General features: G+C 42.2%; 2 protein-coding genes and 1 pseudogene across 3 annotated transcripts in view; 1 reads left to right on the top strand and 2 right to left on the bottom strand.

The window, feature by feature from the left end:
* Positions 1-13,138, top strand: part of gnal (guanine nucleotide binding protein (G protein), alpha activating activity polypeptide, olfactory type) — a 188,523-nt gene extending 175,385 nt beyond the window's left edge. For both annotated transcript variants that reach the window (XM_089125829.1, XM_089125828.1), the window contains 2 exons: positions 9,301-9,368; positions 10,994-13,138. In XM_089125829.1, the coding sequence (XP_088981955.1) occupies positions 9,301-9,368; positions 10,994-11,140 (215 nt within the window). In that variant the 3' untranslated portion in view covers positions 11,141-13,138. The remainder of the gene's footprint in view (positions 1-9,300; positions 9,369-10,993) is intronic.
* Positions 10,993-21,630, bottom strand: part of mppe1 (metallophosphoesterase 1) — a 106,991-nt gene continuing 96,353 nt past the window's right edge. The window contains exon 9 of the mRNA XM_089125826.1: positions 10,993-11,889. Within this exon, the coding sequence (XP_088981952.1) occupies positions 11,860-11,889 (30 nt within the window). The 3' untranslated portion in view covers positions 10,993-11,859. The remainder of the gene's footprint in view (positions 11,890-21,630) is intronic.
* LOC148969536 (uncharacterized) lies at positions 17,468-20,609 on the bottom strand (annotated as a pseudogene).

Here is a 21,630-nt window from a genome sequence, read left to right as displayed (position 1 = left end):
GGAGTTGAGTTTTTCCCCAGGAGGCGGGAGCAGGCCCCCTCCTGCCCCCGGTGGAGGGCCGGGGGGAAAATCTTTCGTTTTCAGTTCCCGCTGCTCGCCCACGGGTGGGCAGCGCCCTGAGTTGGTTAAGAAAGACTTGACATCATCACTGAGCCCACAGACTGGAATGAGTGCGCTCGACGTTCCAGTGCGTCAGCCCACACATTCCTCTCTGTCTCTGAGGGTGCGAGTGTCGTCCCCGGGCTACGCCAATCCCTTCCCCCTCTGTCGCCAGACCCCCGGCGGAACGGACCCCCGTGGAACGCTCCGCTTTCCCTGGTCCCTTCCGTCGGGGAGCGGGCTTCGACGCATCCGAGCGGGGTCATCCCTGCACGCGTGCCAGTCGACCCGCCACGCTGCCCCTCCGGGGGGACGTCTGTGGTTCACATGACCCCGTTGGCTCACTTCCTGGAAGCCTGGCTAGTGCTGCCCGGGATATCCCGCTGGGTCATCAGAAGGATCAGATTCGGCTACGCGATTCAGATCGCACGGTCTCCTCCCCGCTTCAGGGGAGTTCGCTCCACGATAGTTGGTGGCAATGCCCCACTCCTGAGAGCGGAGATTGCGACCCTGCTGGCGAAGGGTGCAATCGAGACGGTCCCTCCAGCCGAGGTGGAGTCCGGGTTTTACAGCCCCTACTTCATTGTCCCCAAGAAGACCGGTGGGTTACGACCGATCCTGGACCTGCGCATTTTGAACCGTTCTCTCCATCGACTACCGTTCAAAATGCTCACGGCCAAACGCATTTTCGAATGTGTTCGGTATCAGGATTGGTTTGCAGCGATCGACCTGAAGGACGCGTACTTCCATGTGTCCATCTTACCTCGACACAGACCGTTTCTTCGGTTTGCCTTCGAGGGCCAGGCATATCAGTACGCCGTTCTCCCATTCGGGTTAGCTCTGTCCCCTCGCGTCTTCACGAAGATCGTCGAGGCAGCCCTTGTTCCCCTTCGCGAACACGGGGTTCGCATCCTGAATTATCTCGACGACTGGCTGATACTAGCACACTCTCGAGCTCAGCTTTGCGAACACAGAGACTTGTTGCTCCGGCACCTAGCCCGTTTGGGCCTTCGGGTCAACCGGGAAAAGAGCAAACTTTGCCCCGTGCAGAGGATCTCTTTTCTCGGCATGGAGATAGACTCGGTCGCCATGTCCGCGCAGCTCACGAACGAGCGCGCGCACTCACTGCTGACTTGTCTTCGACAGTTCGAGGGCAAGAGTGCGGTTCCACTGAAACTATTTCAGAGGCTCCTGGGGCATATGGCATCCGCGGCCGCGGCAACGCCGCTCGGTTTGCTTCATATGAGACCGCTTCAGCTGTGGCTTCGCGATCGAGTCCCGAGGTGGGCATGGCATCGCGGCTCGCTCTGAGTTCCAGTGACTCCAGCGTGCCGCCGAACCTTCTTCCCGTGGTCGAACCTCAGCTTCTTACGGACCGGCGTCCCTATTCAGCGAGTTTCCAGGCATCTCGTTGTCTCCACGGATGCATCTACCACGGGTTGGGGTGCCATGTGCAATGGGCATGCAGCCGCCGGTTCCTGGACAGGAGCCCAGCGCCTCATGCACATCAATTGCCTCGAGCTGTTGGCAGTACGGCTCGCCCTACACCGCTTCCGAGCGTTGCTCAAGGGCCAGCATGTGCTTGTCCGCTCAGACAACACTACGGCAGTAGCGTACATCAACCACCAGGGGGGTCTACGCTCACGCCAGTTGTCGCAGCTCGCCCGCCACCTCTTGATATGGAGTCAGAAGCACCTGAGGTCCCTTCGTGCAGTTTACATTCCTGGAGACCGGAACTGGGCAGCCGACGAGCTGTCCCGGGTCCGCCCCATCTCCGGCGAATGGCGACTCCATCCCCAGTCGGTCCAGCTGATTGGGACGAGTTCGGGAAGGCACAGGTAGACCTGTTCGCCTCTCGGGACTCGTCCCACTGCGCCCAGTTTTATTCTCTGACCCGCGGCACTCTCGGCTCGGATGCGCTGGCGCACAGCTGGCCACGGGGCCCACGCAAGTATGCGTTTCCCCCAGTGAGCCTCCTTGCACGGGTGTTGTGCAAGATCAAGGAGGACGAGGAGCAGGTCTTGCTGGTGCCCCCTACTGGCCCACCAAGACGTGGTTCTCCGATCTCTTGCTCCTCGCGACAGCACCTCCTTGGCCTATTCCTCTGAGACAAGACCTACTCTCTCAGAGACGGGGCACTCTGTGGCACCCTCGTCCCGATCTTTGGAGGCTGCACGTGTGGCTCCTGGACGGCACGAGGCAGGTTTGAGTTCGCTGCCACCTGCGGTGGCGGCAACCATCACTTCCGCAAGAGCGTCGTCCACGAGACACCTTTATGCGTTGAAGTGGAACCTCTTCGTCAATTGGTGCTCTTCTCGCGGAGAAGACCCCCGGAGATGTTCGATCAGTGTCGTGCTTTCCTGCCTGCAAGAAGGGTTGGAGCGCAGGCTGTCGCCCTCCACCCTTAAGGTTTACGTCGCGGCCATTGCCGCTTCTCATGAAGCAGTGGAAGGTAAGTCCTTAGGGAAGCACGACCTGGTCATCAGGTTCCTGAGGGGAGCGAGGAGGCTGCATCCGCCTCGTCCTCCCCTCGTACCCTCTTGGGACCTCTCGGTAGTTTTAAGTGCTCTGCAGAGGCATCCCGTTGAGCCTTTGCAATCGGTAGAGTTAAAGTTTCTGTCCATGAAGACAGCACTCCTGGTTGCATTGGCCTCCATCAAGAGGGTGGGGGACCTGCACGCATTCTCCGTTGACGAAGCGTGCCTGGAGTTCGGGCCGGCTTACTCTCACGTGATCCTGAGACCCCGGCCTGGATATGTGCCCAAGGTTCCCACCACTCCCTTCCGGGACCAGGTGGTGAACCTGCAAGCGCTGCCCCCGGAGGAGGCAGACCCAGCCTTGGCACTGCTCTGTCCGGTACGTGCTCTCCGCACCTATGTCGACAGAACGCAGTGTTTCAGGACCTCAGACCAGCTCTTTGTCTGTCATGGAGGGAGCCAGAAGGGAAGGGCTCTCTCAAAGCAACGGCTGTCCCACTGGATTGTGGATGCCATTGCTTTGTCTTACCAGCAGCAAGGCCTTCCGTGCCCCCTTGGTGTGACGGCCCATTCCACTCGGAGTGTGGCCTCCTCTTGGGCTTTAGCGCACGGCGCCTCGCTAACAGACATCTGCAGAGCTGCAGGCTGGGCGACACCCAACACCTTCGCCAGATTCTATAGTCTGCGAATTGAGCCGGTATCCTCTCACGTACTCGTTTCGGCCAGTTCTGGATCCGCTCAGGTGTCTTCGCTTGCTCGCCACTCCACTCCCCGGACTGGATAAGTGCGATATTTCCTCAGTTCTTCCATTGAAGCCTTGAGTCCTCCAGCACCGACGATGCGGGGCACCACTGCTGTGGCTCTGGATGCTGGCTAGGTGCCTCCATGCGTACGGTTCCCCCTTGGTAACCGTCTCATGTGTATTATCCACTGTAAGCCTCTCTGAGCATGTGTCTTCCCTTGGCAAGCCATCTGCCACCCCTGGAGCTGAAATTAGTGCCACCTGCGGTTGGTGCTCCAGTGATTCCATATGTGTTCCTATGTGGCCATATGTGTATTCGTAAGTCCTCCCTTCGGTAGGCAGCTGGTAGCATGTCCCCTTCGGGATATGTTTCCCAGTGTACCTTGGTAATCCTGTGTCTAAGTCGGATCCCCTAAGGAAAACAGGTAAGGCTCGGGGGTTCAGACTTTCGCAGGGCACTGGAAGACAGCCTGAAGTTGGCGTGATGGCACAGACCCCCAATCTCCGTCACTTCTGACGTAACTCGAAGTGACTACGAAAGGGAACGTCTCGGTTACGTATGTAACCCTCGTTCCCTGAGTAGGGAACGGAGACGTTACGTCTCCCTGCCACTTCTGCTGTATCGCTGGGTAGATGCCGAGTTCAGTCTTGGCTCCTCAGCGAAGACATACTGCGGTTGCGTTCACTTCCTCCTTTTATACTCACGGAGTAGGGCGGAGTACGCTATGCAAATTTCCGCAGCCCCAAGGCATTGCATGCCATTGGCTCGTGTTTAAATACTCGAAGAGGATTGGCTTTCTATGCGAAACCCCCAATCTCCGTCACTTCTGACGTAACGTCTCCGTTCCCTACTCAGGGAACGAGGGTTACATACGTAACCGAGACGATTTGGATTATCACAGTCCCACTTTGCAAAAAAATCCCACTTAGCGCGTTAGAGACCAAAAATGGCCACCTATTAAACATTGCCTATTGCCTAAAATAAGGTGCATTTCCACCCATAGGGAATAAATATGTAGTGACGTCATCTGGTGGAATACACTATATAATGCAAATATAATGCTTTTGCTTCAAAATGAAAGGATGTTTGTGCAAAAATCATGTTTCATGTATTACTGACAGCCTCAGATTTAAACAACGTTTTAATGGGTTTCAATGGGCCATTTTTGGTCTTTATGGTGCTGAGTGTTACTATTTGATCTACACAGTGTGTGTTATACATATTTTGCAAAATGGGATCACATTTTTTACATGTATCCAAAAAGTCACAATTTTGCCAAATTTCATACCATTTGCATTAAAACAGCCAAAATGGTCAAAGAAATTAAACTGCAAAAGACCAAAAATGTCCCTAATGCAGCATAAGGGTTAAAGACATGCATCTGAAACTGTTATTAACTGTCGTTTGGACCTCGGTTGGACCTGGTTCCCATGGAAGTCCATTATAAGGAGAAAAATCCTGGAATGTTTTCATTAAAAAACCTTAATTTCTTTTCGACTGAGGAAAGAAAGACATGGACAGCTTGGATGACATGGGGGTGAGTAAATTATCAGCAAAAGTTTTTTCAAAAGTGAACTAATCCTTTAAGGAACGCTCACACAGTTTAGGACTGTGAGAACTAAAATATTCCCCGTGAACAGAGCGGCAACATGACATAAAAAAATGCCACGTTATGCCTGGGAGGAGCTGGGGAGGTGGCGGGCAGCAAGCATGTATTGAGCAATCTTAATGAGCTTTAAATGGGGCGCCTTGTTTGAGCTTTGGCCATTGAGCAGCAATTGAGCAGCAGTTACCCCGCTAATGCAGCTCAGCTGGAGCAGATCAGCTGTCGAGATTGTATTATTAGCAAATGGCATAAGCAGCGTCTTGACTACCTGGCCTGCCAAAACTGACGCTCAATTAATGAGAAATTGAACAGGTGTTCCAAATAATCCTTTAGGTGAGTGTAGAAAGAGAGATATGACAGAGAAAATACAAAAGAGGAAAATGCCTGGGGAATATAATTTAAAAAAAATAAGGATTATGATCATTTTTCCCAAAGTCCCTTTCAAGGAAAGTCTGCGCTCGGCAGGCCATATTTGCAAACTCTCTGGGCAGCCAAGTCCTATGTTTTTGAATGGGGGAATCCTAAAATCTGAAAACAACTGATTGCCAAACTCATAATTATTGACGTTGATTATACCAAAATTTATTAAATTAATTATTTTCCTAAAAAATCTACATTACCCCAAGATGAAAAAGTGAAAGAAGTTTGTTTGAAATCTTTGCAAAGTTTTGTAAATAAATAAATAAAAATCACATGTATGTGTATTCACAGCCTTTGCTCAATACTTTGTTGAAGCACCTTTGGCACCAATTGCAGCCTCAATCTTTGAGTATGATGCTGCAAGCGTGGCACATCTATTTGCAGTGTTTCCCATTCTTCTTTGCAGAACCTCTCAAGCTCCATCAAGTTGGATGGGGAGTGTCAGTGCAGAGACATTTTCAGATCTCTCCAGAGATGTACAATCAGGTTCAAGTCTGGGCTCTGGCTGGGCCACTCAAGGACATTCACAGAGTTGTCCCGTAGCTACTTCTTTGTTATCTTGGCTGTGTGCTTAGGGTTGTTGTTCTGTCGGAAGTTGAAGTTATGTTGGAAGCTGTTGGAAGTTGAAGTTATATTGGAAGCTCTCTGAACAGCACCATAGCAACCGTTCTCCCGCATTGGTTAGGTGTTTGAAACGTCACAACACTACAAGGATTCTGGGTAATATCCCATAGCAAAGTGTGGTCTGATGGAGTTAGATTGTATTCAGTTGCCGGTTTGCGGTGGAAATACTCCATTGTTAACCCGTTTAATCCCAAATTTTTTCTTGCAACTTGAGTACATGCATTTTACTCCTTAGACCTCCCTAACACTCAAACAATATGCCTCTTTTGATTTTATGTTGAAATATTAGGTTTTATACTCGGTCACAATAGTGACCGGTGGGAAACTACATAGTCAGAATTCATTCAAATTCTTCAATTAGACCTATTGACACAATTCATTACAAGACATCCAATATCTCGTTTTGTCATTTCGTGAAGAAGGCTTAGTGAGATGAAAAGGTTGTCATGAACAAAGTTACACCCTGGAGGAACTTCCGCTTGTTCGGCTAGACCCCTATGGGCTAGACCATGTCTACACTTGGGCCCTGTCCTAGGCCAGTTTCAGGTAGAGGTGTGTGCACTCTTTCAGTGCATTGAAGATGGGCCGAATGTTGGAGAAAGAGTTGTTTGTGGTCATGTGTGGGGCACACCATTTGGTTCTCATGAACATCTGCACAATCCTCCAGATAGTTCACCTCTGCATCGCCATTCAATAGTCTACCTGGCAAATGGGCCGTTTCACCCTGGGACTCCCTATCTGAGCCATCACTATCACAGTAACTTTCAATTTGGGGTGGGGGTAGGGGTGGGGGGAAGGGGGTCATGCACGTCGAGAAGGTCCAACACATTGAACGTTTCTGGGATACTGATAACTGCACTAAACAAAATTATAAATGCAACACTTTTGTTTTTGCCCCCATTTTTCATGAGCTGAACTCAAAGATCTAGACCATTTCTATGTACACAAAATGCCTATTTCTCTCAAATATTGTTCACAAATCTGTCTAAATCTGTGTTAGTGAGCACTTCTCCTTTGCCAAGATCCTCAATCCTCCTCACAGATGTGGCTTATTCAGTGTAGGATTGCCAATACACGCCAATATCTGCCAATACCTGTGTTTTCAATTGAAGCACTGCTATACTGTTATACTACCGGTCACAATTGTGACCATAAACAAATTTACAAATCTTACGAGCAAAATATAAATGCAGGAGTATAACTCTCAAAATATATCAGTAGTAGACCCTTTAAAGAATATATGTACAAAATTTGATAGTTCTATCTGTAAATTAAGATGTTTTATATACTACTTATTTTACTAGTCTGAGGGAGTCTGATCTTCTTCTAGATGTGCAAGCAGAAAGTGAACTGATCTGGTCATGTGACCTTTCACACTAGTCACATGACATTAATTGATTTTAATCAAGACAATCTATTTTGTCATTTAAAAGTTGAATTTCTTGCCCAAAGTCAATAACAACATTTTTAGAGCATCCAGAAATAAGAAAAAAACTGCGGTCACAATTGTGACCGGTGGGATTAAACGGGTTAAGTGCAAGGCAGGGCCCCAAAATTATCCTGCTTAGGGCCCCCAGATTTACAGAGCCGGCCCTGCCTAAGATAGGTTTTATTTTCCGAGACAGGCTTTTGTATTTTGCCTATTTACACTCATCAGGGAATTTGCGTTTTACTTTCACTTTCAAATTCGTGATTGTGATTCCTGCTGCACTATGTACACAAACTCTGCAGCTTGTGCTGGATGAGCAGACCAGACGTTTAATAGAAGTTATCATTATCTAACTAAATTAAATTGTTTTTATTTCTGTAAAGAAAGCAAAACGACAGTGGGCACCATAATGTAATAGGCTTTATGCACAACTCACTTCCGCATTCTCTGTAAAACAGGTCGAATCGCTTCCGGTCCAGGTCTTTTGTATGTTTTTCATGAATTTTTTTGCGGTTTTACTCAAGATAACTTAAAAGGAGCGAGCAAAGATTAGCATGAACAATATCCCTCACATGTGCAGATTAATATTTAAACGTTTTATATTTTTTATTCTTCACAGTAACGTTTAGATATTTAAATGGAATAAAACGGCAATAACAAAGTGAACTAGTTAGGTTAGCTGATTACCTTAAATATCCATAGATATCGTAGTCAGTTCTTACGGCCGTTAACACTTTCTCTGACAAGCGGATGCGATGAGACCCGTTTTCCGGTTTGGTCACGTGACGCACGGCATAAAGCCTATTGTTGCTGTGGCATATTCTATGCTAATTTCACCCTCACACTCGATCATGTGATATCGCGAGACACCGTGACAATTTTTTTTTCTCATCACATCCATCATTTCTATAATTCAAATCATTTAAAATGATTGTTATGCTGCATAAATATGGTCACCCGGAACCGAGAACACATTCCATAACACCTCATGTATTAGTTACATCATTAGAAAAATACCATCTATGCTAAATTAGTCCCTCTGTTTATCGCGAGGTTAACCGTTGTCTGCCGGATCCAGATCAGATCAGGACCTGCGTCTAGACACGACCACAACGTGGCCCTGAAGAGTCAGCAGAGACTGTATCAACTAGACTATCCCCTCTGGATGCCTCCTCGGCCTCCCCCCTCCCCAAATATAACATGTACTGTATCTGTTCAGATAAAAACATTGTCAGGGTGATTTCCATTCACATGGATCCACGTAAACCTGTAATTTTGCAATATCTCTTTGCAAAGAAAGACTACATGCACATACGCTAAACTCGTAGTATTTGGCGTCACCATTTTTGAGGATTCACATTTTTGAAGTTTGCATAGAGATGACAGTATCGTTTTCAACACCTATTTCAAAGTTTCCATTCTCAGGCAACAAACACCGATGTCATGGAAATTAATGGCCAGAGCAAGTTTTTGTTTAAGAGTGTTGTCGTATAAGCGGCCCCATAGTTAATAACTAATGATTTTTGCAACTGAAATCAAATGAATCTATCAAAAACTGGAATATGACTTTCTTCTAGAGCTGCTGTTCAACCAAAACAATCTTTGTTTCATTAATTTCCTATCATCACTGTAAAGCTGCTTTGAAACAATCTGTATTGTAAAAAGCGCTATATAAATTAAGGTGACTTGATTTGACTTGTCTATGTAAATATGCAATTTACAACAGCTGTGTGCTGCTGGAAAAGCTTGAAAATGCACCTTGAAAATGGTTGAAAATTGCTTTAATTTGACTTTGGAAAAAGTGTATGAACCCTTTGAAACTCACCTATGACTGAGATTTTTCAAATTGTTCCAATGAATTTGCATGCATTAAACAATAATCTGTTTTCTTTATGTGCACAGCGACCCCTGACCCAGGAGAAGATCCGAAAGTTTCCAGGGCAAAGTTTTTTATCCGAGATGAATTTTTGGTATGACGAATTATGTTTATGTTTTCTTATTGTCACTATCTATGATGTTAAAGAAGTAGTTCACTTTTAAAAAAAACTTTTCCTGATAATTTACACACCCATGTCATCTAAGATGTCCGTGTCTTTCTTTCTTCAGTCGAAAAGAAATGAGGGTTTTTGATGAAAACATTCCAGGATTTTCCTCCATATCATGCACTTTACTGGTAACCAAACGGTTCAAGGTCCAAATAACAGTGCATTCAGTGCAAACTGTTCAAAGGGCTTTAAACGATTCCAGACGATGAATAATAATAATAATAATAATTCATAATTTATAATATAATAATTTATATAGCGCTATTCTCTGCACTCAAAGCGCTTTACATAGAAAGGGGTATCACCTTAACCACCACCAGTGTGCAGCATGGATGATGCGACGGCTGCCATAGTGCGCCAGAACGCTCACCACACACCAGCTTACTGGTGGAGAGGAGACAGTGATGAAGCCAATTGGTAGATATGGGGATGAGTAGGAAGCCATGATGGACAGAGGCCACTGGGCAAATTTGGCCAGGATGCCGAGGTTACACCCCTACTCTTTCAAAAGACATCCTGGGATTTTTAATGACCACAGAGAGTCAGGACCTCGGTTTAAAATCTCATCCGAAGGACTGTGCTCTTTGACAGTATAGTATCCCCATTACTATACTGGGGCATTAGGACCCACACAGACCACAGGGTGAGCACCCCCTGCTGGCTTCACTAACACCTCTTCCAGCAGCAACCTGGCTTTCTCAGAAGGTCTCCCATCCAGGTACTAACCAGGCTCAGCCCTGCTTAGCTTCAGTGGGCAACCAGTCTTGGGCTACAGGGTGATATGGCTGCTGGCAAAAACTGGGTCTTATCAAAACGAACTGGGTCTTATCAAACTTATAAGGGTCTTATCAAACGAAACGGTTGGTCATTTCAAATGTAAATAAAAAAGTTTAAGCTTTATAAGCACACATGTTCGCCTTGCTCTTTTCTATGATGAGTGTTCGTGACTCTCATCAAAACAAACAAATCTTTTTTCGAGTCATTTCATTTGTTTTGATCGTTGAATGAACCAAATGATTCGGAAAAAGATTTGTTCATTTTGATGAATGAGTTCGAACAGGAGGGTCACAAACGTGCATCACAGAACAGAGCAAGGCGAGCATTTGAGCTTATAAAACTTCAACTTTGTTATTTATTTATTAAATGAGCGATTGTTTCGCTTCATAAGACCCTTATTCATCATCTGGAATCGTTTAAAGCCCTTTAAACAGTTTGCAGTTTGTACTGGAAGTGTCTTTTGGACCTTGAACCGTTTGGTTCCCATTGAAGTGCATCATATGGAGAAAAATGCTGGAATGTTTTCATCAAAAACCTTAATTTCTTTTCGACTGAAGAAAGAATGACATGGACATCTTGGATGACATGGGGGTGAGTAAATTATCAGCAAAAGTTTTTTTTTTTTTTTTTTTTCAAAAGTGAACTACTCCTTTAAATCACCATCAATGTTGGTATAACAGATATGTATGAGCATACAATAAAGTTAAAAAGTGTACTACAGCTCATACACATACATCAGTTGTTGCCTGACGTGTGTTTGCATGAACCCACAGAAAATCAGCACAGCGAGTGGCACAGACAAACACTACTGCTATCCTCACTTTACCTGTGCCGTGGACACGGAAAACATCCGTCGTGTATTCAATGACTGTCGTGACATTATTCAGAGGATGCATCTCCGCCAGTATGAACTCTTGTGATTGGCTGCCTGGATCGGTTTGTTCCTCCAATCAACACTTCGCCAGTCCCACATCACATGGGCTGAACTACTGAAGAGTGACAATGTTGTAATGTTCCTTTTTCTGCTTTTCACTTGTTTGCTTTCCTTTTTTATTTATTTTAGTCTATATATGAGATCTGAAGTGAGCGGGGTAGAATGATATGAATGTGTATGTGTATAAGATGAAATGAATACTATTTTGTGTTTGTGTCACTCCCAGGTCATTCCTTTCTTTATATTTTGTTTTTCAGAATTGGCTGGCTTTAGATGAGGTTATATTAAATGTGATTAAACCAGAGGATGTAATGAAAACCTTTGGTAACCTGTGTCAGGGTGGTTTGACCTTTGACCTTTTCCCTCCACCTAATGAAGGAGATATTGGAGTACTTGACATAGGAGTGAGGGGGTACATGAAGGGTTTAATTTTGCAGGAGGCAAAATTCACAATGTAGCACCTTTATATTTATCCTTTTTTTTTTACCATTTTGTTTAGTCTAGTTTCATTTTTAATTGCCTTTTTGTTGTTGTTTTTTTTTCTGCAAAGCGTGCAGAAAGGACTTCAGGGCTAGATAGGAGTTTGTAACCGATTACAGAGCACAGAGCGTAGTGTAGGAGCAGAGGCCTGTGGGATTTGCATTTTTTGCGGCAGCAAGCGTCCATCTTGGGAGATCTGTCACTGGACAATTGATGCCTCCTTTATTATGGGCAGCCCTCATTTTGGAGGTAGTCCTAAATAGAGATAAACAGAAAAACAATATATTTTCAGGGGGTTTGTTTTGTTAATCCTAAAAAATGTGCAAGGTCACTCAATCTTGTACAGGACTTCAAAATGTTATTTTGTATAACTTCAACAAGAAAGACAACTTTTGACTCTTTGTGCCTTTGAGTATGGCTGTACCTGTAAATGAGGATGAAGTATGTGTGATTGGACAGCGCTGTACAGCTTGATGTCAAATATTACATGCAGCACAGCGTGCTGATGGGAAATCTCTCTGTAGACTGAGTTTTTTTTCTGGTTTATAAAACTACTTAATGTCTTTTAATATAAAAGGAAGAAAAATTAGGCAAAAAATATTGTATACAATATGCAAAATTAACCACTTTGTTCAGAAACTGCAAATACAATATGTCTTAAAATTGTTTCTTTAAATTTCTGTTTTCGTCAAACGGACTCAGCTTTAAAACATTGGAAATCTTTTCAAAATTTCCAAAATTTTGTCCCGTTTCAGGAAGGGCACATTTTTAGAAGCCGCGTATTGCAGACTGTACGCAGGATCGTGCCGGTTAAAGCGTGTAGAAATGTGTGATTGCATGCGTGTGCATACACATCACATTGTACTGTACATCTGCACCCTGTGTACATATACATTTATAAAAACGTAAAAACATATATTCTATAAATATATATGTACAATTATTCATAATAATATGTGTGCCTATATGTATACATATTTATGAATGTTTAGCGAGGTTGTATGCATAGCTATGCATATACAAAAATAATATAGAACGAATGAGGAAGTAAGACTAGCGATTCCTTACTGGCCGTCCTGAGCGCATACTGACTGCGCTGGCATTGTGAATGTGAGCACTGATAGTGTAAACCTCGCAGCTCGAGTGGGCCCATACAGTCTCTCTCACTGACCAGTGGGACAGTTATCATAAGTCAAAGTAAGGTTCAATTCTCAACTGGTGAAGTGCAGGGACAGTGTGTGGTGTAACTTTAGGCTGTGAATGGCTGTAACACTGGTAGATAGGCTTTATTCTCTTTACTCTGCAGCTTTTACATGTTCAAATTTATTTCAGAAATTTAAATGAGTGACAATAAAGAAAAATTCTAAATAATAATAAAAACAATTCTTTTTCATTTCTTAATGATTATTTTAATAACGAGGCACATTAGAAGACCTTGGTCTTTGTTTAAAATGGAGATGTGGAAAGAAATGTAATTTTGCAAATAAAATACCTCTAAAAGAAATCCGAGTTTGCCTTTGAATTGAGTAATGTGTGATAATCGCCACTTGAAAAGTTGGATGCAGCAAAAAAAAAAAAAAAAAGTTTTTTTTCTAAAATTTGTATTTTCTTTTCCATCATCTAATACTGAAGCCATCGTTTCAAAGCTCTTCATACAGTCTTCATTTAATATTACTTCCAAAACTTGTTCAAACCACCACAGCTTGTTCGACAAATAACATTAAAAAACAGCACAGAGCAACAGAGCATTACATTGACTTTTAAAGTTTATTGAATGATTTTTTCACATAAATGGAACTGGAACTTGAATTTGTTTTTGCATATAGTACAAACAACAAAAATTCTGAAACCAGGGCTGAAAATATTTATTTTTTTAAAATTTATAGTATAACAATTCAGGGTTCTGAGGGCTAATTCACAAAAGCAGAATTTAGAAATCCAGGATAAGAGATAAAGCTGGGCTTGACCTAGTGTGATCAGTGCATCCTGGCTTTATGAGTTTCACAAAGGCCAAACCAGGCTCAGGGGGAGCGGCTATGTCAAGCCAGGTGTAAGTAATTCAGATAAGTGGGAGTCAACAGCTTTCTTCAACAGACCACACAGTCCATCACAGATTCACTGATGCTACAATGGATAAGTTGCGTGCACCATACTTCAAGTGTTGGGTGTAACTAATTACTAAGTAATTAGTTACTGTAATTTCATTACTTTTCCTTGAAAATGTAAAGTAAGGGATTACTCTTAATTTATCTGTAATTTATTTACAGTTACTTCTGATGTAATTGAGGTAAAAACTGTGTATAGATCAATCCGACCTCACAGCGATTCGTATGCATTTTATGAGGTGTCTAAATATTACGACCGCACTCGTACAAATTCGTATGAATTATTGTAAAATATGTATGAAAAAAGTGTGAAATGTCATGAGATCAGACATAAAACAGTAGTGGGTTTAACATCAAAATGTAGCCTATTGTCTGATGCTAAAAAGTATGTTTTTATAGCTAATGTAACCTTCTCCACCTTGGTCAGTTTAAGGATAATTCATGCAATTTTATAGTATTTATTTGAAAGAATTAAAACAGATTCATGCCTCTCCTTGTATTATTCAGCTGGTTGATATGGGATTTTGAAAGTAATTAGTAATTAAAAGTAATTAAATACTTTTTAGAGAGAGTAATTAGTACAGTAATCTAATTACACTGTTGAAGAGGTAATTAGTAACTAGTAATTAATTACTTTTTTAGAGTAACTTACCCAACACTGCTGACAGCTGATTAATTTATGTTACACAGCTTATTAATGTTCCTCTTTTTTGTTACACATCCCCAGAAAAGCAGTAGGGTAGAGTGGGAGAAAACGCCCCCCAAGGGGCATAGTTTCTCTTTATCATAATTACTACAGTAACATATTTCTGTTCATCAAAGTCTTTATTTTACACTTTAATGCAGTATAACTAGGCCGTAAAATCAAAATATTTGAACAAAACATGAAACAATTACTTCAAGTGAGCATTAGCTAGCTTGGTGAATGCAATGATGGAAGGTGGTTAGGTGACCCAATGATAAAACACAGTGACTTTTAATGCATTTATGTAATATATTTCACTATTAATATACTAATTTATGTTTAATATTTATTTAGGGTGTTCTGTTTATCTTGATGATATGATGAACAAATACTACATCAATTATAGACCTCGTGTAGAAATCAAAATATTTAAATGTTATAAATTTGGCTATTTCCTACATTCCTGAAATAAATATTAATAGGTATATATATTATGTTGTTGCATTACTTGTCTTTTACTTTTAGAGATTAAAAACTATGTTCATTTTGCTGTTGATCTATGAAGGAAACTGGTTGGTAAGAAAGGGGCATTTTACCCCACCTTGGGGGGTGTTTTACCCCACCGCTGGGGCAAAACGCCCCCTCTGTACAAAAATATTTTCAGTCAAAAAACAAATTAATTATGAAGGTTGAGTAATTTTAATATTTGGTAAATAACTCCTGCCAAAGACACTCAAAACTGGGATGGCAATTCTAGTCACATTTATGTTTTGTTTTACAGTAATGTCACATTTTCCTGAAGGGGGGCATTTTTCTCCACTTCTACCCTAACGCTCTTGCAGGTAATTGTCGGGAAAAGTCAATGTGTCGGTCCTGTCCCGAAACACTCTTTCACGTCTGAAAGGCCTTCTCAATATAAGTGCTTCATCAGATGTCATCCAAAAATGGGCATGCCATTGTAAAGGACGAAACATGTGTTTAGAGCTACTTATATTGCCTGACTTGATTGACAAAACTTTTGCTTCTTTATCAGCCATTTCTCTAATTCCCTCATCACATACAATAGACTATTAAAGACCAATCTGTCAAACTTAGAACAACAGCAGTCTTCAAAAACACATTGGACAGTAACAATGCCCACATGGATAATTATTATTATAGTTAATAATGGTGGGCTACCATCATAATGTTACAATAATAATAGTAGGCTACTTGACTGCATGCCAATATGTATCTGATGTACAGTGCCCTCCACAATTATTGGCACCCCTGTTTAAGATGTGGTCGAGGACTTTTAAAAAATTCTCCCTTTTTTTTAAACAACATAGAATCCAAATGCAAAAAAAGAGAAAAATCCAACCTTTTATTTAAGTACATTACTTTGGTGGTAAAAAAAAATTAAAAATTTTAAAAAATAAAAACTTCAAATCATGTGTCCCACAATTATTGGCACCCCTGATGTTAATACTTTGTACAACCCCCTTTTGCCAACAAGACAGCACTTAATCTCCTCCTATAACATTTCACAAGATTGAAGAACACAGAGAGAGGGATCTTTGACCATTCTTCTTTGCAAAATCTTTCTAGATCATCCAGTATCCTGGGCCCTCTCTTGTGCACTCTCCTCTTTAGCTCACCCCACAGGTTTTCGATTGGATTGAGGTCTGGGGACTGAGATGGCCATGGGAGGACCTTGAGTTTGTGACTGAACCATTTTTGTGTAGATTTTGCCACACGTTTTGGATCATTATCCTGCTGAAAGACCCAATGACGACCCATCTTCAGCTTTCTGGCAGAGGCCATCAGGTTTTTATTTAAAATGTCCTGGTAGTTCAAAGCGTTTATAATGCCATGCACCCTAACAAGGTTCCCAGGGCCTTTGGAAGAGAAACAGGCCCACAGCATCACAGATCCTCCACCATACTTCACGGTGGGCATGAGGTACTTTTCGGCATACACATCTTTTGTTTTACACCAGATCCACTTAGAGTGTTTGTTGCCAAAAAGCTCAATCTTAGTCTCATCCGACCAAAGCACACGATCCCAGATGAAGTCCCAGTGCCGCTTGGCAAACTCCAGACGTTTACGTTTGTCAGTGTTAGTGAGAAAAGGCTTTTTCCTAGCATGCCTCCCAAACATCTTGTTGGCATGTAGAGAGCGTCTGATGGTTGTTTTGGAGATTTTGTGACCCCAAGATGCCACTATTTGATGCAATTCTGTGACAGTGAGCTTAGGACTTTTTTTTTACTTTTCTTAGCATCCTCCTCACAGTGCGTTGTGGCAAGATAAACTTGGGACCTCTTTCAGCCTTGTTTGTCACTGTTCCTGTTGTTTTAAACTTCTTAATGATTCCTCTAACTTTAGATATGGGCAATATAAGGTGAGTGGCTATTTTCTTGTAGCCATTGCCTGACTTATAAAGGTCATCACACATCTGCCTTACTTGAATGGTGTGTTCTCTTGTCTTTGCCATGTTGACAAATGGGTAAGAGAATTAGGCCTCTGTGTCATGTCATATTTATACCCCAGGGAAATAGGAAGTCATGAATTACTAATTAAAAGTTCCTAGATATCCTGACCAACATTAGCAACTACAGAAAATATATTTTTTTTAAAAATCAATTACATTTTTCAGCGGAATTGTTAGGGGTGCCAATAATTGTGGGACACAGGATTTGAAGTTTTTATTTTTCTAAATTTTTACATTTTTTTTTTACCACCAAAGTAATGTACTTAAATAAAAGGTTGGATTTTTCTCTTTTTTTGCATTTGGGTTCTATGTTGTTTAAAAAAAAGGGAGAATTTTTAAAAGTCCTCAACCACATCTTAAACAGGGGTGCCAATAATTGTGGAGGGCACTGTATTTAATGCAGGCTGATAAAAATTGCCCTGAACACATAGATGACAAAACGGAATAACTGACAAAACACATTGGTTTCTGATCGGCATGACCGCTGACTGAACAGATAAGGCACCAGGATTGACTAAGCCTGGCTGTTAGCCTGGTCTGGAGCACGTCTGTAGCTCCGGTCTAAGCATCCGCTGTAGATTTAAAATCTTCGTTTCCCCTTGTTATTTAATTTAATGAAAAGACACCAGTCATTCTGCCAATATATGTTATTTATTTTACCAATTTATATAAGACATAAGGGAGAGAGAGTGGACCAGCAAAGATCGTCCTTCTGCTTCTCTGTATTTTTCCCCTCTCTCTGTCTCAAACAAAGAACTTACACAGTACATATAGCTGTTCCAGAGAAACATCTGCTCTTCATCAATCACTTAAATGTATATTCTGCTCCACGGAAAGAAACATAATACACTCAACTTCCCCCCAAGGTCCCCAAACTCTAAAAGTCTTCCACATACAGAATTCAGAAAAGTTTGATTCATAAAAATGTAGATTATAAATGATTATGAATATATATGAAAAGTATAAAAAATGTATATGAAAAGTGTAAATCACATGCATAATACTAATGATTATGATTGTTAATAAAAACAATAAAAAAACTAAAAACAACATTAAATGATGAGATTGTGAATCTTCAGTCCCTCCTCTGGAACTACGGCCGTCAGTTCCACACCATCATCTCCAGGTGGCCAACCTATTGAAGTGATAGTGCTGAGGAGAAATAGTAGACCAAGACATAGACATAGAAGACAAAAGAATTGAAACAGAAAAGAAAAGAAATAACAAACACAAACCCAACCCATGGTATGTCCCCGTATGCTATGTGTCATTTAACATCTATGTGTAAGCATTTAAAATGAACCCCAATCATCTAAGAAAAGAAAAACTAAAAAAGTCTTCTGCCCGTGCCTGGACTCATTAATTAATTAACTCGTTAATTAATTAACTCCTCCAGTTCCGCGCTTAAAACAACAAACAAAATAAACGTTGATGTTAAAGGGTCCTATCCCTTGGGGTTGTAAATCAGTAAGCGGGTGTTCATTGTTTGTGAGGTTGTGTTTTGTAAGTAGTGTAGTGTAAAAAATCTCCTATCTCACTCCGAATTTTCCATTCTCGGCTCTATCCATTTTGTCAGTAATAACCAATCTAAAAGGTTTGGTACTTCTCTTTCTTATCACATATATGATAAGTTTTATTACTAACAGAAACACAAAAACTCCTACCATAGTCAAAACTATCCATTCCAACCATGTTAAATTCCCTGGAATTCGAGCTAATTTCCTCTCAGACATCAATTTAGCTACTCCATTCGCTACGATAACATGACCCATTGCTTGAATTCCCTCCTCTTGAGCTGCCTTAACGCTTGCTTTAACTCTCTTGACCATTTCAAAGAGTTCATAATTCCTCTCTTCCACCAAATCATTATTCCACCACTGTGGATCTAACTGCAACAATTGTACATGTGGAACATGAATTCCACCCAATTGAAGAGGATAGAGAATCTCAACGCAAAATGGATCAGAAGGAATTGGACATAGCTTTCCTCCGTATATCATATTTTCATTTATTCCGTCATGTAATATACACCACTGTGCTTCTGACACCTGCCATGCACCTGTGGCTTGATCTAAAGGAACTACTTCCCAAACTGCAGATCCATTAAGAGACAGACTAAACATTGTAGAACATGAGCAAATTACCCACTCATGTTCCTCAATACAACAGTCTGTAGTAGAAATCATTGGTGTTTCACCTTCAGCCCAATATCCATTCCTTCCCAATCTAATTACTGAATTTCCTTGTCTAACCCCCATTGATTGGAATCGTCTAACTGTCATAATATTGCGTTTCCCATATTGAGGCCAGACCATAATCAAAGGTAATGTTCCAGAACCTGACAACGAATCTTCATTGATTGCAATTTTAACTAATGGAGCATGTTTAGCAGAAGTCAAATTAAGTTGTTTTCCAAAAACCCATAACAAAGATTCCGCTATTCAGGAACTTGCCCCATTCGAATAACCTGAATATCCTCTACCATTTGATCCTTCAAATTCTGAGCCAAAAATAAACACGCTGCACGATGTGTCTCAAAATTAGACGATTTCACTAATGCATCTGCCAATTCCCTCGCTGCGTCATTAAGATGCTGACCCGCTGCTATAATATGTAGAGAACCTTGAAGAGTCTCAGTAAGTCCTTTGCCGGTCATTGTTCCCACCCACTGAGAGTACTCACTTAATTGTTTCAGCTGAGCAGTATTACTAATTGAATTGACAGAGCCAAATACCCCCGCTATGTCTCCCCATATACTTCGAGGTTTGCGATTTCGACTTCCAAGAGGATCCTTAGAGGTATAATATTTAATTTCTTTTTCCAACCAGCTCCTAATTTTTGTGAAATTTCCACAATAGGACTGATCATAAACAGTAAGAAGAGACATCAAGTTATAATTAATGCGTTGTCGCACCATATGAGCTTCGTTTATCAAGGTTTTGGTTTCCTTTGCTAACAATATACCATGAGCTGGTGCAATAGTTGTACTTGGGCATGTTTTAGCTTTGTTTGTCTTTCCCGCAGAAAGATAAAAACACCGTCCAATTTCCCCAGTTTCTAATTCAGTCTCACAATATTCATTCGCATCTTCCGAATGCCAAACTCGTATGTAATTTCCCTTGAATCTAGTTGTCCTGGAGGTAGCATCCCATAGAAACCCCTCGCATGGTAACACTATGGGATAGATACAGCCTAGGGCTAATGAATCCCATATTGTAAGCATGTGGGTACGATTCAAAATGAAATTAATTTCCACATCAGAAGATGTTATGAGGTTTAACCCCACAATTTCACATTGTTCTTTTGAACAAATTTCTCGTCTTTGAGCACTACCGGTATACCCCCCATCTTTCACCGGCCAAATTACTCTGCTTTTGTAACATTGGTGGTGAAAGTTACATCCACCGTAGATGCCCACTCGATATTTAGCAAGGTCTTTATCATTACGTGGCACCCAATCCCATAATCCCCATCTGGAAATGAAGGGTAGAGTAAAACGTTGGCCAGATTTCAGGGTTGCATTCCGAGTAATTTCTTGAACTCGAGGAGTCCATAAAGCTTGGCTTCCTTGGTAAATGCCAAGTAAAATTAAAAACAAGCATACCATTGTCGTTGTGTATCGAGAATAACTTGCGACCATCTCTAATCAATGTCAATGGAATTGATTCCTGAAATGGAAGCAGAAAAATAATTAATCGTCACTCCTTTTTCCCAAAGTTAATGAGTGAACAGTGCTCAATCTCAGGTCCTAAGCCTTCATCATTTTGTTCATTCACTAAGCAAGGTTTAACTTGTGACCAATGATACCATCTATCTGTTCCTACACCCTTCCCTTTTAGGCAGACACTTGTATCTGTTGTTAAGAGTACCTCATATGGCCCCTCCCACCTAGGTTCTAAACCTTTCCTGGGAATACGTTTGACCATAACAAAACTGCCTAACTCAGGAATGTGTGGAATGTCAGTAGTGGTATGTTTTTCATCCCATTGCTGTTGAGCTTCTCGCACTTTCTTATTATTGTCTTTGATTGCTTTGTCCAGCATTGCAAGATAGCATCGCAGCTTCTCTTGGAACAAAGTAGAGTCTCCTCCTGTTCCCGCAGGCGGCGGAGCATCAGGAGGCAGAACCATTGCTCTTCCAGTCATCAGTTCAAAAGGAGTCAGTCCCGTTACTCTGTTCGGGGTTGCTCTCAGATTCCACAAAATTGCGGGTAACAACTTGTGCCATCCTTGGCCAGTTTGCAGAATGGCCTTGGTGAGAGCGGTTTTCAACGATCTGTTCATCCGTTCCACTAGGCCTGAACTTTGAGGTCTGTACGGGACGTGAAACTTCTGTTTAATCCCCATCAATTTCATTGCTTCCTTCATCAGTTTTCCAGTGAAGTGAGTTCCATTGTCAGAATCAAGTTCATATGGAAGACCCCAGCGAGGAAAGACTTGTTCAACCATCACTCGTGCGGCTGCTTCAGCAGTGCAGGTTTTTGTTGGGAATGCTTCCACCCATCTAGTAAATCTGTCCATGATCACTAGAATGTATTGGTACCCTCCACTGGGTGACAAAGGTCCTGTGAAATCGATTTGGAGATGTGTCCATGGACCTGTTGGTCTGGGTGCATGTGACATCCGCACCTTTACAGATTTTCCAACATTTGCTTTCAGACAGATCAAGCATCTTCTACAGTAATCATCAATGTCTCTCATCATTCGTGGCCACCACCACGTCTCGCTGATTTGAGC

This window comes from Pimephales promelas, chromosome 22 (genome assembly GCF_988280905.1).
Source record: "Pimephales promelas chromosome 22, fPimPro1.hap1.1, whole genome shotgun sequence".
Lineage (NCBI taxonomy): Eukaryota > Metazoa > Chordata > Actinopteri > Cypriniformes > Leuciscidae > Pimephales > Pimephales promelas.
Note: the sequence above shows the minus strand (reverse complement) of the source record. Positions and strands in the feature narration are given on the sequence as shown.